At 37.5% G+C, this 16513-nt stretch overlaps 1 protein-coding gene across 6 annotated transcripts in view; it reads left to right on the forward strand.

Moving 5' to 3' along the window:
- The window catches only part of col27a1b (collagen, type XXVII, alpha 1b), a 147777-nt gene that overhangs the window by 19974 nt on the left and 111290 nt on the right, over positions 1 to 16513 (forward strand). For all 6 annotated transcript variants that reach the window (XR_010896852.1, XM_067405535.1, XM_067405536.1 and 3 more), the window contains exons 4-7: positions 2596 to 2649; positions 12555 to 12608; positions 15130 to 15183; positions 15706 to 15759. Coding sequence is in view for 5 of the 6 variants with exons in the window: in XM_067405535.1 (XP_067261636.1) it covers positions 2596 to 2649; positions 12555 to 12608; positions 15130 to 15183; positions 15706 to 15759 (216 nt within the window). In the remaining variant the exon portion in view is untranslated. The remainder of the gene's footprint in view (positions 1 to 2595; positions 2650 to 12554; positions 12609 to 15129; positions 15184 to 15705; positions 15760 to 16513) is intronic.

The following is a 16513-nucleotide window of genomic DNA, read 5'->3' on the forward strand; positions in this document are numbered from 1 at the left end:
GGACAGACCCTGCCCCTGATCCAGATCTTTCAGCAGGTCGGCCTGGTAGGCCTGTAACACCACCATGGTGTGTAAGGCCACCCCAGCCTGACCCGCTGCTGTGTATGCCCTGCTGTTTAAGCGAGAGGTGGTCTTAAGGGGCTTATACGGCAGGACTGGAGCTTTCAGTGTCCGTGCCTGCCCCATGACGAGAGAGTTCGCAAACGTCTCGTCAATAGGAGGCATCGACACACATCCATGCTGGTCAGTCCCTCAACATCAGCGAAATTCGCCCGCTGATGTCGATGAATGCAAGTCGAATATGGGTTCTTCCATGCTTTCTCGATCTCAACATGGAGATCAGGAAGGAATGGAAGGCTCACGGGGGCTGCAGGGCTATGGCCAGAAAGAAACCGCTCATCGAGCCGTCCGTGTGCAGTCCCTTTCTTAACGCGCTCCCAAGGCAGCTGCAGCCTGCCAGAAGCGCGTTTCATAACCTCCAACAGCTCCGCATACGCAGGGCAGGGAGGCTTTGAAGATTCAGCAGGCTCGCCTGCTTCCTCATCAACAGCCATCTCCTGCTCTAGGGCTAGAAGCCAGAAGCACTCTCTGCTGGATCCGATGACGTCAATGAAAGGACATCATCGTCATCCAACAGCTCATCCTCGCCAGCCGCTGGGGGCTGAGAGAGAGTTACACCTCTCTCAAACTCTTCAGCGAGCTCCACCTGCAAGCCCCATGATTTCAGCCGCCACTCTGCCTCAGCACAAGCAGGGCCAGAACCACCAGGAACAGATGTTGATGCCTCTTCCCTCGAGAAGAGTGCCAAATGAGAACGGAGCATCCTAATAGGGAGACGCTCACAGTTAACACAGACAGCGCCCTCAAGCACTGTCCGTGCGTGCTTCTCTCCCAGACAGAAAACGCACAGATTGTGTGTGTCTTTGGGTGTCAAAAACCTGGGACACGGGTTAGCCCACTTTCTGAAGCGTTTGTCAGACGTGATATAAAGTGTCCTTACCAGATTCAATGAAATCGCGATCAGACAAAACAGTCCCGAAAGACGAAAAGATACTGCTTCAGGGCTCCTTTATACTTCGGGGCCACGTCTTGATGATGTCATAGGCTGTCGTCGGCCAATAGGATTGGCGAGATTTGATACATTGCTTTCAGACACCGCTTCATGAGTGACGTTCCCCATATGCGGTAAACACAGTGTGGAGTTCCCTTTCGAAAGGGAACATCACATTCTCACCTCTGAAAGGTTATCCCATTTCATCTGGAATTTATAGCTCAGTGGTTTTTACAGCCATAGGCTGTACAATGCTGTGACATTTTCGGTGAACATTCATAGAATTGTTAGTGTAAGTGGTGAACAGCATCATGTTAACTGTTCCAAGATGGTGGACATATCTGAAGTGGTCAAATCAGGCATCTATACATATCAATGATTTGCACAGTATACTCACTGTTACAGTCATAGCAGCATCAAATAAAACGAACCAAATAAATTATCCAGGGAATAACATTAAATGAATGAACATATTCTGTACTTTTGTTTTGTCTTTTGTATTAGTTCAGTTTAAAATGGTATGATGTAAATAAAATGGTCTGAATTCTTCACACCATTAATTCTTCTGAGTATTATATGTGGATGTCATACTCTCAGTTGTCCATTACTCTCACCAGTACAATACCATTATCATGCCAATTTCTAAAAATAAGGAATATTTTTAAACACTATAGACAATATTCTTGTTATTACAAATAACAGATTTGTGTGGACACGTAATTGTTGTCATACAACTCTGACAGCAATTCAACTGCACAAAAACTAGGCTAAAGTTCCTGCTAGCTAGCCTAATTCCTAATTAGTCTTACTCTTAACGTATACCTTTTGTATTTTCATGGAAGTCTGTAATGCGAAGGTAAGACGAAACAACTGATACTCTGCTTTGCGGGTAGGCAGAATTGTGAAAAGGATCCACTCTTGCCAGATGCACAAGAATTGCTGGATGTGTTATATCAGACCTGCATGTGCTATTGTTTTTTTTTTGTTTTTGTTTTTTTTAATCTCCTCTACCTAAGTGAAAGGAAAACACAATTCTATGAACACTGACCTCTTAAATGCAAGCTCAGTTGATTCATGTGTGTAATTGATTTAAAGCTAGATGATGTGCAAAATTAACAAGGTCACCAATGACTAAAACCAGTCATTTGCCAGAAAAACAAGCCAAAAAGTGCAGAAGTATGGACAGTTTATTAACAACAACAGCAGTCCAATTTTGATTTATTAAAAAAAAAAACGTGAAGCTTTTTTTTTTTTTAATCCTGTCTCTCCAATGCCGGTTTTCAACTTGTAACATTTTAAAATAATCTTCTTCAGCATTTTTTTCTTCTCTCTTCAATTTACTTCTTTTTAAAAAAAAAAAAAACAGCCACTAAAACTATATATTTGCGAGTTGTCTAACTCTCAAAGTATCTTAAAACATTGACTTGATTTCACTGCCTCCATCTAATAGGGGGATTATTGCCTTGTTTGTTCATTCAATGTCAGCAGGTAGATATTTAACACTAAATGACCCTTTTTGTGACGATTTCCCTCCCTTCTTTCAGGGACCTCCAGGACCTCCTGGCAAGCCAGGATTACCAGGAAAGAGAGGGCCCAGGGTAAGCCTGTTAAAATCCTTTACTTATTTTCTTATGTCTCTGTTGCCTAGCCCTGGCTTAGGAGATTTCTATGTTTGTACTTCATCCAAGTCAACCTAATATTTCTCTGCATGTTACATTAATGGATTTTGTTTGCCAAAGCTGCATTAAAAGGTGAAGAAATTGGCATTTTGCGTTACTCACACTGGCAGTTTCGCCATCGACTACACTACCATGCTCCAGTTTCAGACACACTCGTATTATTACTCCATCTAGGACACTGGAACAACATGTTCTTTTTGTCAGGTGTTCTAGAAGGGGTAACAACATTGTAAAGTAAATTAGTAGTTTTAAAATGCATCTGTTGTAAATATTGCAAACATATTATGCCGAACTATGTCATTCATTATTGGAGGGTGGAGGGGTCTTTGAACTGAGGAGCATTCTTTTATTTATGGTTTAAGAAGGCCAGTTCCTATTAAACACTAATTACCCATATGTTTGTATAAAAAAGTTGGACTCAAAGTGGAGTTCAACTTTGCATTTCAGATGGCCTGCACTTAAAAATTGATTTTTGCTGCTTGTTCAATTTCCATGTAAAATCTAGTTTGTGCAATCAATTTTTGAATTGTAAATTGTTTTAAATTGTTTTCTTAGTCCATTTACATTGGGACTATATGAATTATTTTCATTGGCCATAAACACATGTATGCAAATCCTCATCCAGACCAACACAGACATGTTGAAAATTTAACCACTAAATTAAAAATATATTATTTCCATATTTTTTTGTTGTATATATTTAAATGTATTTAAATCTTTAATGAAATTATTAGTTCACATTAAAAGACAATACAATACTTATGTTGTTGTTAAGGCTTAATTTTATTTTGTGAAAAAGTTTTCCTCAATTTATTTAGTCTCAAAGTCTCTATTTGTTACAAAACTGATAGTTTGTCATTAGGATGAGTAAGTACCTTGTATAAATGACTTTTTGCTCAGTAAGATTGTAATCGAGAGTGGAAGAAATAGTGAGATAATGAGATATCAGTTAGTCAGTGATTCAAAGAGACTTCCCTTGGTGGAAGTCTAGATGTTTTGTGTGTGGGATACCTGCCCTGGCCTATGAGACTGCCCTTTAGAGAGGCCCCTGAGGGCTGGACTGTGGGAACCCAATCTGTTGAGCTAAAGAAAGGGTTCTTTGTAGCAGACTTATTAAAGGCATTTAAAGCCTCACTGGTGCTCACCGGCTCTTAAGCTCCCCAGAGTGGCTGGTCAAGAGTATTGGGATCCCACAGCCTTAGTCAATGCATAATTTACTAAGAATATTTAATGTAACTCCTGATATTAAAAAAAAAATAATAATAATTCATAACATTTCATATGCAAGATGCAATTCGTTACATGGGAAAAGACATTCAGCATTGGTTACAGAAGTGCAAGCTAAAATTGGCTGCATTTAGACCTTCAAAGTTTAAACTGGTCATGAAAACTGGGCATTGTGAAGCGATGGGCTACAATAGATGCTTCAGTACCATACAGCACCATCATGCACCAGTTTATAATATTTACTTTCATGTGTCTGGTGTAAGCAGCCTCAAACAGTTGTGGCACGTCATATAAAAATATCTGACCGCCCGGTGACATGGGTTAGATGGGCTTATTGTAAGCGAGATGCTCGCATTAGCTTTACATAGTGTTTGCCTCTGTTGCTTATTCATAATACATAGCAACACAGCTGTACAAATGTATTCATATGTTGGACCTTTTATTGAAAGTAGCTTTTGAGACATAACTTGACAAGCACCTGTATGATTTTTGTGATTTTTGAGTTGGGGCAGAAGAAGAAGATGGTCAGTGAGGATATCTATGTTTAAATATTTGCTATTATCCATATTATATTTTAACATGGAAGTAAGGTGTTTTCTGTGAATGTGCAAGACTTCCGATTCATTAGCCGCTATAGGTAAATAACGAAAAGAATATCAAAGTGCAGTAAACTGTAAAACTGTTTGCTCTACAAACCAGTGTGTTTATTATAGTTAAAACAATACATAAAAAATGGTAAGAAATACCAGTTTGCAATATCAAGCTGCATAAGGAGCTGTTTTGTACAGCTAAAAATAACCGGAAGCGAATGACACCAGAAGCCAGACACATTAAACTTACAAATGGCCGCACCCGCTCTTAAAGGTGCCATTGAACTTTTTTTACAAGATGTAATATAAGTCTAAGGTGTCCCCTGAATGTGTCTGTGAAGTTTCAGCTCAAAATACCCCATAGATATTTTTTAATTAATTTTTTTACTGCCTATTTTGGGGCATAATTAGAAATGCGCCAATTCATGCTGCGGCCCCTTTAAATGCTCGCGCTCTCCACCCCCCGAGCTTGCGCTTGCCTTAAACAGTGCATAAACAAAGTTTACACAGCTAATATAACCCTCAAAATGGATCGCGTAAGTATAGTATTTATTTGGATGTTTACATTTGATTCTGAATGAGTTTGAAGTTTTGCTCTGTGGCTAAAGCTAACATTACACACTGTTGGAGAGATTTATAAAGAATGAAGTTGTGTGTTTATGAATTATACAGACTGCAAGTGTTTAAAAATGAAAATAATGACAGTCTTGTCTCCATGAATACAGTAAGAAACAATGGTAACTTCAACCACATTTAACAGTACATTAGCAACATGCTAATGAAACATTTAGAAAGACAATTTACAAATATCACTAAAAATATCTTATCATGGATCATGTCAGTTATTATTGCTCCATCTGCCATTTTTTGCTGTTGTCCTTGCTTGCTTACCTAGTCTGATGATTCAGCTGTGCACAGATCCAGACGTTAATACTGGCTGCCCTTGTCTAATGCCTCAATCATGGGCTGGCATATGCAAATATTGGGGGCGTACACCCCGACTGTTATGTAACAGTCAGTGTTATGTTGAGATTCGCCTGTTCTTCTGAGGTCTTTTAAACAAATGAGATTTATATAAGAAGGAGGAAACAATGGAGTTTGAGACTCAATGTATGTCATTTCCATGTACTGAACTCTTGTTATTTAACTATGCCAAGATAAATTCAATTTTTAATTCTAGGGCACCTTTAACTGAAAAATAAGGCAGATAATCCAATCAAATCAAGGTCTTGTGTTCTGTCATTTGTTGCTGTATGGTTAAATCCAAGGAAAATGCGTGATGGATCTAAATATAAATGTAAAAGTAATGCAAAGGTACTAACTTGCTGCCCATATAGCCCGGAACACACCAAGCCGACGCTGACGAACTAGTGGCGAACTAGAACTAGTTGATTTTTATAATAATATAACTTTCAAAGTGAAGTTCCCCAACACTGCTCAAGAATTGTTGAATGGTGAAGAACATTGGCAGGCTGCAAAAATGATAAATGTGAGGGTCAGAGGTCATGAAGAAAGCATGTTAGTGAACTTGCCCATACTTTCACATCTTTAACTCATTATAATAGCATTATAACAGCAAATTAAACAGTCCTCTAAGAAAAGAAAATTCATCAAGTATTTTGCTTCACAGTTTCTTCTACCATTTGAAATTGTTCTATTATAGCTTTTCTTTAAAACTTAGTCAGGCTAGTTTATTTAGTCTGGTGCCTTGTCACTTCCTTGTTGTAACTTGCACATTTTGGATAATAATTATTTTTGAAGGGGAAACAAAACAATTGTGAACAATTTCCATACTTCTTTAGTGACTATACCAAGTATGGTAGTGTTTATGTAGTAATTCATCCCTCAGGTCTCCCTCAACTGCACAGAACTGTAAACCATTCCCTTCTGTGTCACCATTGTGCTGGGTCATGTGGTCTGTCAGGGTTGTCTGGTGTGAATCAATGCCTCATAGATGACAGACATGAGTGTTGGACATATTGTATCAACACAGTAAAATTCTCTAACATACAGTTTGTCTCTGTCCTTGGCACTACACATGCTGTCTTAGATCCAATTTTTTACAATGCCAACACTAAAAAGTTCACTTTAAACATAGTTTAACTTGGTCAAGAGGCCAAATCAGACAAAGATATTCCCTCAAGTGCACTGGTAAACATGAGCCAGGTCAGGGAGCTCCGCCATAAGTCAGCCATTCTCAAATATATGAGGCGGAAAGTGACAACCACCACGCGCGTCTGCCCACACGGGTGCCTGTTGGAGAACTGAAAGTGAGCAGGAGAGATTAGCCAATATGTAACTTGATAGGCTTTCTTGATACTCCTCTCTCAATCTCCTCTGATCACTAACCACGGCCACATGTGCAGAACCTGACCAAACATAAAAAACGAGGTGGAAGTCTGTACATGAGCTTCTTGTAAGTATCTCCATATGGCCAGTTTGTGTGTACTCAGCAGGAAGGGCAATGAATATGAGCCCCACTCATGGCTAACCCCAGGTGGATCATATATAAATAATAGTGTCGCTTTGACAAGTAGACTTAGCATTGCTTCTTGGCTCTCGCTAAGTCTTTGAATCTCACCATTACATGTTATTTGCTCTACAGTATAATTTCCCTGACGGTTGTCAGCTATCACTAAAAAATATTTAGGCCTAAATTGAAGATTTATGAATTTGAATTGTATATACTGTATAAATTCCATCCATTTGGATTACACAGTTTTAACATAAACAGATAATGCATATTTGTCAGTCATACTTAAATGAAACGGGTAAGATTTAAAAATTTAAAAAAACAAACTGAATGTGTTTCAACTACACAATAACCAGGTTTATTTATTTATCATCAGTGAATCCCATTTATTTCCATCTTAAATATTTTAACTAACTGAATACTGCTTGTTACACTGCTAGCCATATTTTAACCATGATCATACTTTTTACTGAATACATTTAAAGGGGGGGTATCGCACACAGTTTCTGCCAATCTCATGTTACTCTTGAGTACCTATAGAGTAGTAGTGCATCCTTCATATCTCCAAAAAGTCTTTAGTTTTATCATATTTATAAAAGATACATACGCTGTACCGAACAGTCGAGCGCCTGGAGACGTGCCGTGTGAGCGGAGCTAAAGAGTGACGAGCATGTGCAGCTTTTGCGTAGCAATCATCTGCAAGCTATCAATGGTCAGCTAAAGGAATGTATTTGAACACACACAATACACCATCGCATTATCCCTGGATAACTTTTGAATCACTATAATGAATATAGTGGATAGTGAATGATAATGAATTTATGAGTTCACTACGTTCGTATTGTTTACATTATACGCACTTAGGCGCCTATTGCCAACAAAACAGACATTTGAAGCAGTTTTACTCACCACCTGTGGTTCCGAATCATAACCGGGATCATTACCGCTGTGACCGCTCCATCTTTCAGTTTCAAACGATCTGTAAGTCCAGCGTAGAACTGGACCTTGTTTATGAAACCATAAGCACTGATCCTGAGGGCTTGAGCAGCCACGGAAAAACACGAGATATACTCCATTCATTTTAACTAAAAAAGTGATTGCAACTATCAGTTTCTATGGTTATTTTAATAACAAATATTGAGAGCGTAGTGCGTAATGCGTGAGCACAAATCTCTCAGCTCCACTTAACACTGGGTTCTTTGGGAAGCAAGGTTATCTTTCCCTCACAACCAAAAACACTTCTTTGGTGACAGTGTTGATTTCGTGAAGTCCTGTGACCGACGACTTCCGTAAAGTCGAACGCGCGTTGATGGGCATACTCTTGCTCTCTCACTCTGGTCAACGTGTGCATGTGCACTCTTCTGGGAGAAGTGCCCGAAAAAGGAATTCCAACCTATAATATCACACAGGCCCATACTCGAAAAGAAGACTGCGAAGTTTATGAGGATTTGGAAGAGTAGTTTTGGCACAGAAATACTCTGTCATACATCCAACTCGTGTTTTGAAACTTTGGCCATGTTTAGTATGGGAATCCAACTCTTTAACAGTGTAAATAAGTCAGAATACATGAAATGGCATTATGCACCCCCCCCCCCCTTAATTGATTTCACAATGAACAGATTTATGCTTCTTTTTAAAACGTGATTAACGTGAAAACATGATTATTTAAATAAAATCAAATAGATATAATCATTTTGCATGTTATGAATCACAGAGGTGAACGATTGCAGTGTTTCAGTGCAAAAAGAATGATCTGCAATCCATTTAAGTAGCTGCTAAATGTGCTGAAATAGAGCTAAGAGAGATATTTGTGTACAATTTCTAGTATCTCGGCAGCAGTAATTTATTAAATGATGATTACATGATAGAGAAAAGTAGTTAAGTAATCTGTATATATATATATATATATATATATATATATATATATATATATATATATATATATATATATATATACAGACATGAAATGTCGTCAAACATACTTTCTGCATTTTAAAGAGCTGATTGAGGTGTCTAGATCACATCGATAGAGTGATGCTGTACAGTCTCACTAACATATAACAGATTTGTAGTCTGCTGCATCCTCCACAACACCTTTAAGATAGGGAATTGCATCATGAAAATTACATTCAGCACATATTTTGTGCTTATTTACCTGATTTGATTTTTCCTTTAGTGAATCATGTGCTGAAACCAGAGGTGGGTAGAGTATCCAAAAACTATACTCAAGTAAAAGTACAAGTAACTGTAGAAATATTTACTCAAAGTAAAAGTTAAAGTAATCTTAATAGTTACTTGAGTAAGAGTAAAAAAGTACACAATGAAAAACTAATCATGTGTGTGTGTGTGTGTGAAACTGTTTTGAACATTAATAATAATCAGAAATGTTTCTTGAGCAGCAAATCAGCACATTAGAATGATTTCTGAAGGATCATGTGACACTAAAGACTGGAGTAATGATGCTGAAAATTCAGCTTTGCATCACAGAAATAAAATACTTTATAAAATATATATAAATAGAAAATGGATATTTTAAATTGTGATAATATTTTACATGATTACAGTTTTTACTGTATTTCTAATTAAATAAATGCAGCCTTGGTGAGCAGAAGAAACTTCTTTTTAAAACATTAAAAATCTTACCCATCCCAAACTTATGAGTGCTGTTTAGGCTAGGTAGCCACAATTTAATAGCATGTTGTTATTAAGATATTTAAATTATTATAATGTTTACCATAATTAGATATCTTTGCAACACAGAGAGACTAGCATTATTTCTGGCATCTGTAGCCCAAATATAATATATATGTATAATATGTATAATAATATCGTAGGCTATCATATGAAAGAAGAAAGAGAGAAAACTCTTCACATGTGTTTGCGCTCATAACCGCTGAACATCTGAACACAAACAATGATCAAATGAACATTGACGGATCTTCTTCCATCTGTTCTCCAAAATCGAATCAAATGTTTGTTTGTTTGTTTTTTTTTGCAGGCGCGTGTAAACTGGTTAACAGCGTCTATGCACAGGCGTTCATTTTCAAGCCGAACAAGTCGCTGGTGCCGCGACTGCACAATATCCACAAATTACCGCGGGATGGCGGGTGTTCATTTCATACTCTCTGAACAATGGTAGCTTATTCAATGTATAAATTAAGATATATGTCCAAAGCAACGGTAAAGAAGTTCTACATACTTTTGTTATCGTGGCGAAATAGGCTACTCTGTTTGGTTGTAAAATGTAGGCTATTGGCTGTGTGAATTGAAATCAAATAAAATCGATACCTGTTCACAGACAGCAAACGCACTTCAACTAATAAAGATCTTCAACGCTGGCAAACAATAGGATGCATTTGCAGATTTGCTTTTAATTGACTGTAGGTCCACTGCTACTTCATCCAATGCTCCGATTGAGAAACCGCTTCAGATGATTCAGTGCATGCAGGAACTGAACAAATCATTCAACTGATTCGTGAACCAATTTAGACAGTTTTGCCAACTTGTTTGATCAATTCTTGGAACAGAATCGATTCAAAAGAGTGATTAATTTGTAATTGGGGCATCGTTCATAAAAAAGAGACACCGCGCTTGGAATAAACTACGCATTTCTTAACATGTACAGTATTGCATTAAAATAAAGTAACGAGAGAAACGTCGCCAAACGTAGCGAAGTAAAAGTACAGATTTTTCATGAGAAATTTACTCAAGTTAAAGTAAAAGTATCCACATTTAAATCTACTCTAAAAAGAACAAATTTTCCAAAAATGTACTCGAGTAAATGTAACAAAGTAAATGTACTTCGTTACTACCCACCTCTGGCTAAAACAATGCAGAAAGCGTGAGCAAATAAACGATAACATCAGCAGGCACAAATCATTTTCCCCACAGTGTTTTTTTTTTTTTTTTTTATCAGTGTGGCCTTTAGTTTCAGTTAGCACATCTTTTCCTCCAAAGTGACAGGCATTTGTATTGCGGCTTTTGCAGTTTGTTGTTTAAGATCATTTCCATTTTGTCTGCTTTGCAAGCAGAGCATATAAATCAGTGTCTAGGGAGCTTTCTTGCACTCTTTCTCTACTCAAGCCCCCTAGTCGCTGCTGGAAAAGTCAGCTAATGAAGAAAATCATGTCCATATGTTATATGCCAAAAGCATATGCTAGAAGTACCTTTTAAAACACAACACTTTCTTGTTAAGTGGAGGGCAATTTTCCGAATGCATGCCTTGGGCAAACTGTGCTACTTACGTAGAGTACTTATGAGGGCCAGAATAATAAAAAATGTATGAGATATTTAAACATTTTGTAACTTAGAAACATTCCGTAACTTAGACTAGGCTGCTTCCCTCAGATTCCGACAGGGTTGGTGACTTTAAGGGACTAAAGTAAATGTCCTGATTCTTGTTTAAAAACCTTTTTTCCCCCCAATGTTTGAGCTGAAGGTGGAGGGCTGAGAGGTCCTGAACCCCTGTATGGTCTGCTGATTTATTGCCCTGACATAATGTGATTTTTATTTCATCCTTTACAACTTTTAGTCTGAAATGTATAAAGGCACCCAAGTGCACCACACGTCATTTTTTGAGGAATTTACAGAATTGCCACTGCGGATTCATCACTGCTTTGATGTCAATTTAATATATATATTTTCATGTACAAATGTCTATTTATATTATCTGAGGGGGGGAAAGTATGGTATTATAAAAACAGATTGTTAGCTAAATTAAATCACCCTTTTTTGTTACTGTACTGAAGTCAAAGTCAGTCATTAAAAAAACGTATTACTTAATTTTTATTATTTATATTTATTTTATTTCAATTAAGTTCTAATTTATTTGTATTGTATTGTAGATTTATTTGTACATGATTATATCAGTGAAAAATTGCTAACCTTTATTCATCCACTGGTACTGAGATGCAATTTATTATTCCTCCTTCTAATTGAAAACAGGGAGTTTTGGGGAAGACACAATTTGAGAAAAAGAGGGGAAAAAACTTTAAGGCTTTCAAACTAAATGTCTGACAATACAATTTCCACTAAGGAAAAAAATTTTTAAAGGCAGATGAGATGTGACAGATGTTTTCTTCAATAGGCAGTTGTCTTTGATTTAATTAGCTTAAGTCGCTTACATCAGTGAGGGTCAAATTATCATTTTAAAATGTGATTAAAATCATGTTGCAGTTCATAACTGGGGAGTTACTTTTACCCGCCAAAGTCAATTTCAACTCACATTGACACTTTATAAGTGTTAATTTGAGACTCTGATAACATCAAGTGCATGTAAAACAGTCCACTACATGAGTATTTATTTCTCTCACTCTTTTCTCTCTCTCTCTCTCTCTCTCTCTCTGTATATTTATATCTCTTTTATGCCCCTCTCCTTTTGATTCTGATCTTTTTACTGGCCATTTCTTTTGGCAAAAGGAAAAACAATAATGTGGGTCAAGGCCTGTGACCCATCCTAAGTTTCCTGCAGTGATTGCACAGTAACTATAGTGAAGACAGCACACAAATACAAGTGAACATGTGTTGTTTTGTAGGGTCCCCCTGGTCCGCATGGAAACCCAGGCCTTCCAGGGACCCCCGGGCCCAAGGTATGTACCACTAAATACAGTACTGTGATGTTTTTGTGGATGTGATCATCTTAGACTTGTGTTTTTGGAACTATGGGATAATTTCCTTGTTTAATTTAATTTTTGCTTGTTTAATTAAACTCTTGTTTTTTTACAAAAGCAACATGTGATGAAATTGATCAGTTTGTTTGGACATACCATAAAAAGCTGTCCTCAAGTCTTTTAACTTTTTAGTGATTCCCACAAACTTAAAGAGGATCATTAAACATATACAGGGGTTGGACAATGAAACTGAAAGACCTGGTTTTAGGCCACAATTCAATTCATTTTCACTTTATTGTCTCACATAAATTCACATCAATATACATCCATATCAAATAATAAGACACTACAATAGACAAAAAAAAAACGATATATATATATATTATCATGCTGATACACGCAGCCCCTTTAGAGTATAGTGTTTGAACCATTAGGTGCACATTGTCCTCCAGAATATTTTGGTAGTCCTTGGCAGTGATGCGCCCATCAAGCACAGTATGAAATGCCATGATATTGCAGCCCAAACCATCACTGATCTACCACCGTGCTTCACTCTGGGCACGCAACAGTCCGGGTGTTAAGCCTCTTATTGGGGATTCTCCCACAGATGTGGAAAAGACAGTGAAGGTGGACTCACCAGAAAACAATACATTTTTCACATTGTCCACAGCCCAAGGTCTGCACTGTTGACTCCAATGAAACCAACATTTGGCATTGGCACAAGAGACCAAAGGTTTGGCTATAGTAGCCCGACCATGAATATTGACTATGTGGAGCTCCCAACAAACAGTTTTGGTGGAAACAAGAGACAGGTGCGCATTTAATTCTCTAGTGATTTGGGCAGCTGTGGTTTTATGTTTTTGGAGACAATCCAGTATAGTACCTGGACATCTGTTTCAGACAGCTTCCTCTTGCGTACTCCTGTTGGATGTGGTTCGTCCTACGTGGTTGGTATGTATGCCAACATTACCCTTGATACCATAGCTCTCAATACACCACAAAGATTTGCTGTCCTGGTCTAAGATGCGCTAGCGAAACTCACACTAATAATTTGTCCTCTTTTGAACTCTGTTGTGTCTCCCGTTATGTTGTGTGGATTGCAATATTTTATGTACAGCTGTGCTATTGCTCTGCTAATTCATACTTCACACTCTGCTCTTACTGATGGAATGTAAAATCAGTGAAGATTGATCACCAGGCCGTACATATATAGGCTTTAATCCTCCAACATTATTGGCCAGTGTTTCAGTTTCATTGTCCAACCTCTGTACATGAGCTTTGATCTGCTCAGTGGCTTCTATTTGTTAGCCATATGTGCGTTATGTAGCACTTGAACTAGTGATTGTGTTTTATTACAACAGTGATCTCACAAGGTAGTTTATGTATTATTTTATAATACCTAAAAAGATGACAGCAATAAAACATACTACAAAATAATAAATAATAAAAATATGGCTACTTTGAGACCCAAGAGAAAACCAGTAACCAGTTTAGCTGTTGTAAATTAAAAGAGAAACAATAAAAGCATGAGTAGCTGAATTCTAATGAACACTGGCAAGAAATTCAGGATGATGTATGAGTTTGACGACATTATTGGACCTGTTTATTTCCATTCATGTTTTTCACAGTTGTGCATTTTACCACATCTGGCTGCTTGCGGCAGTCTTACAATAGACCAGGAGAACATAGATCTTTCTTGGCCATATGAAGGCGGGCCCAAGTTAAGATTTCCCTCTTTCATTATTATTGCCAAATGGGACAAAAATGAGACAAAAAGGACAGAATAAGACCCACAGAGTTAACACTAGTTGCAGTATGTTTGTTGTGGGATTCTAAGCAGGCTTTTCTCTCGGAAATAGCTGTAAATTTATCATTCATTGAGCAGTAATTCATCAAATGATGAATAAGAGTGTGATTACTTTTGTGAAACTGATGCAAAAACAATGACGGAAACATTGTCAAAAAAAACAACAACAACTTTGCATTCATTGCAAAATTTTTCTACTTAGATTAATTGGAGAAAAAAATATATTAACAGATGTTTTTAAAACAACCATGAAGCATGGCTTCATCCCATTGCCTGAAAAGGCAGAAGAATGTGGTGTGTGAACCCCAGTGTCATTGCAGAGACTTACTATAAACTTATTCTTCAAGCGTACATGGGTCACTCTCTTGTGTAAACAACACTCCTTTCCTTAGCAAGCCTTCATTACTCTTATCCATGTAGACTATATAGAAAAATCCAGAGAGGAATCCTGTTACAGTCTTCTGTTTGGAATTAATTTGAGAGCAAGGGTCACAATAACTCCCCAGCAACCGCCTCATTTCCTGTGTGATGTATACATTATTCACAATAGGCAAAACAAGGGTGATTGGTATGTCACTGTAGGTAGTTTGAAAAGTCTTTTAATTTAAAAGCCTTTTAAAATAGCATACTCTGTTTGGATCCCACATACATATTTTGTGTGAGTATTAGTTGTTTGTCCTCTGTGTGTTACAGGGGAAAAAGGGAGACCCTGGAATCTCACCTGGCAGAGCACCAAATGGAATAAAGGTATGTGTTACCATATCCCCCATTGTTCATTGTATTCATTGTAACATTATAAATGTTTACTGTCATATTTGATCAATTTAATGCCTCCTTTGCTGAATTTAAGTATTCAATTTCATTCAAAAAAAATATATATATTACAGACCCTTAACTTTTGAGCACTATATCTATGTATGTTTATGTCCTGACAGATGAAAGATGTTAATATAAAACAATATTCCTCTTTTTCACAACTATATTTTTAAGTTTTGTCAACATTGTTGAACATAAAAAAAAAAAAAAAAAAATCAGCCGTCATCGTGAAGGTTCTCTTTCAATTTTTCACCTTCTCAAGACAAGGAAGAAAATGGAAGAAGAATGAGATAACACCCTAACATAAGTTTTAGTTTTTAAATATTTTTAGTTTTGTAGCCTGTTCTGTTCCAGTTCTCAGGAATCAGGGAGCAGTGAGTTGTTTGGTGTCTGAATATGTTTAAAATGCCAAATTTATCATACCAGAAGTAATTTTCAGTGTCCTCTTTATAGGGGGACCCTGGGATATTAGGGCTACCTGGACTACCCGGTCAAGCTGGTCGGAAGGTAAGAGGCATTCTTTGATTGATCTGCTATAGGGAGACTCCACCAAGGTCACGTCACAGAACGGATCCAAGAGTAGTTCCCAACCCAGATGTTTTGAATTGTTTAGCACGCTTAATTTCAAACAGCAAAGCATTATGTTTTTCCAGGAAACATTATTGCTTTATCAGCCCGATGCTAAAGTAATCCCTCACATGAAATCATACCACTACATATTCGGAATGGCGGTACATCAGTCTAACTCAGTAAATGTGAAACAGGTTCTCCAACTGTGACTAAAATCAGTTGTGTGAAAACCCATTGGAAAAGGTTCTTGTAGAAAGCCTCATGGAAGCTTAGAGCATTTCCTCTGCTTTTTCTGGAGAGAAACCCAATTTGTTTCAGACATGTCCACCTGACCTTGGTGTCCTCAAACACTGCTATGAATGGGATAGCCAGTGCATTACCTCATTGTATTCCAATTCCAAGGGATGTCTGTGGAAAATTCCTTGTAAAATACTGTGGTTTACCTCCATGTAGTATGTGTATTTTATTTTGAAATGTGCTTTACCTAAGAGGACCAAATAGGTGTCATTATAGTGCAACAAAAGAGGTAAATGGATACTAAATCAAATGAACCGACAGCACTTTGGCCAGGGCAGAAGGCCTGTTTCAAAACATTCATATTTCCAGTGAACATATACACAGTCTACACCGCTTAGATGAAGTTGACTCTGCCAGGTCCCTTTGCTAACACTTTCAGTCTGTCTGCTACAAT

Source organism: Chanodichthys erythropterus, chromosome 13, assembly GCF_024489055.1.
Source record: "Chanodichthys erythropterus isolate Z2021 chromosome 13, ASM2448905v1, whole genome shotgun sequence".
Taxonomy (NCBI): Eukaryota; Metazoa; Chordata; class Actinopteri; order Cypriniformes; family Xenocyprididae; genus Chanodichthys; species Chanodichthys erythropterus.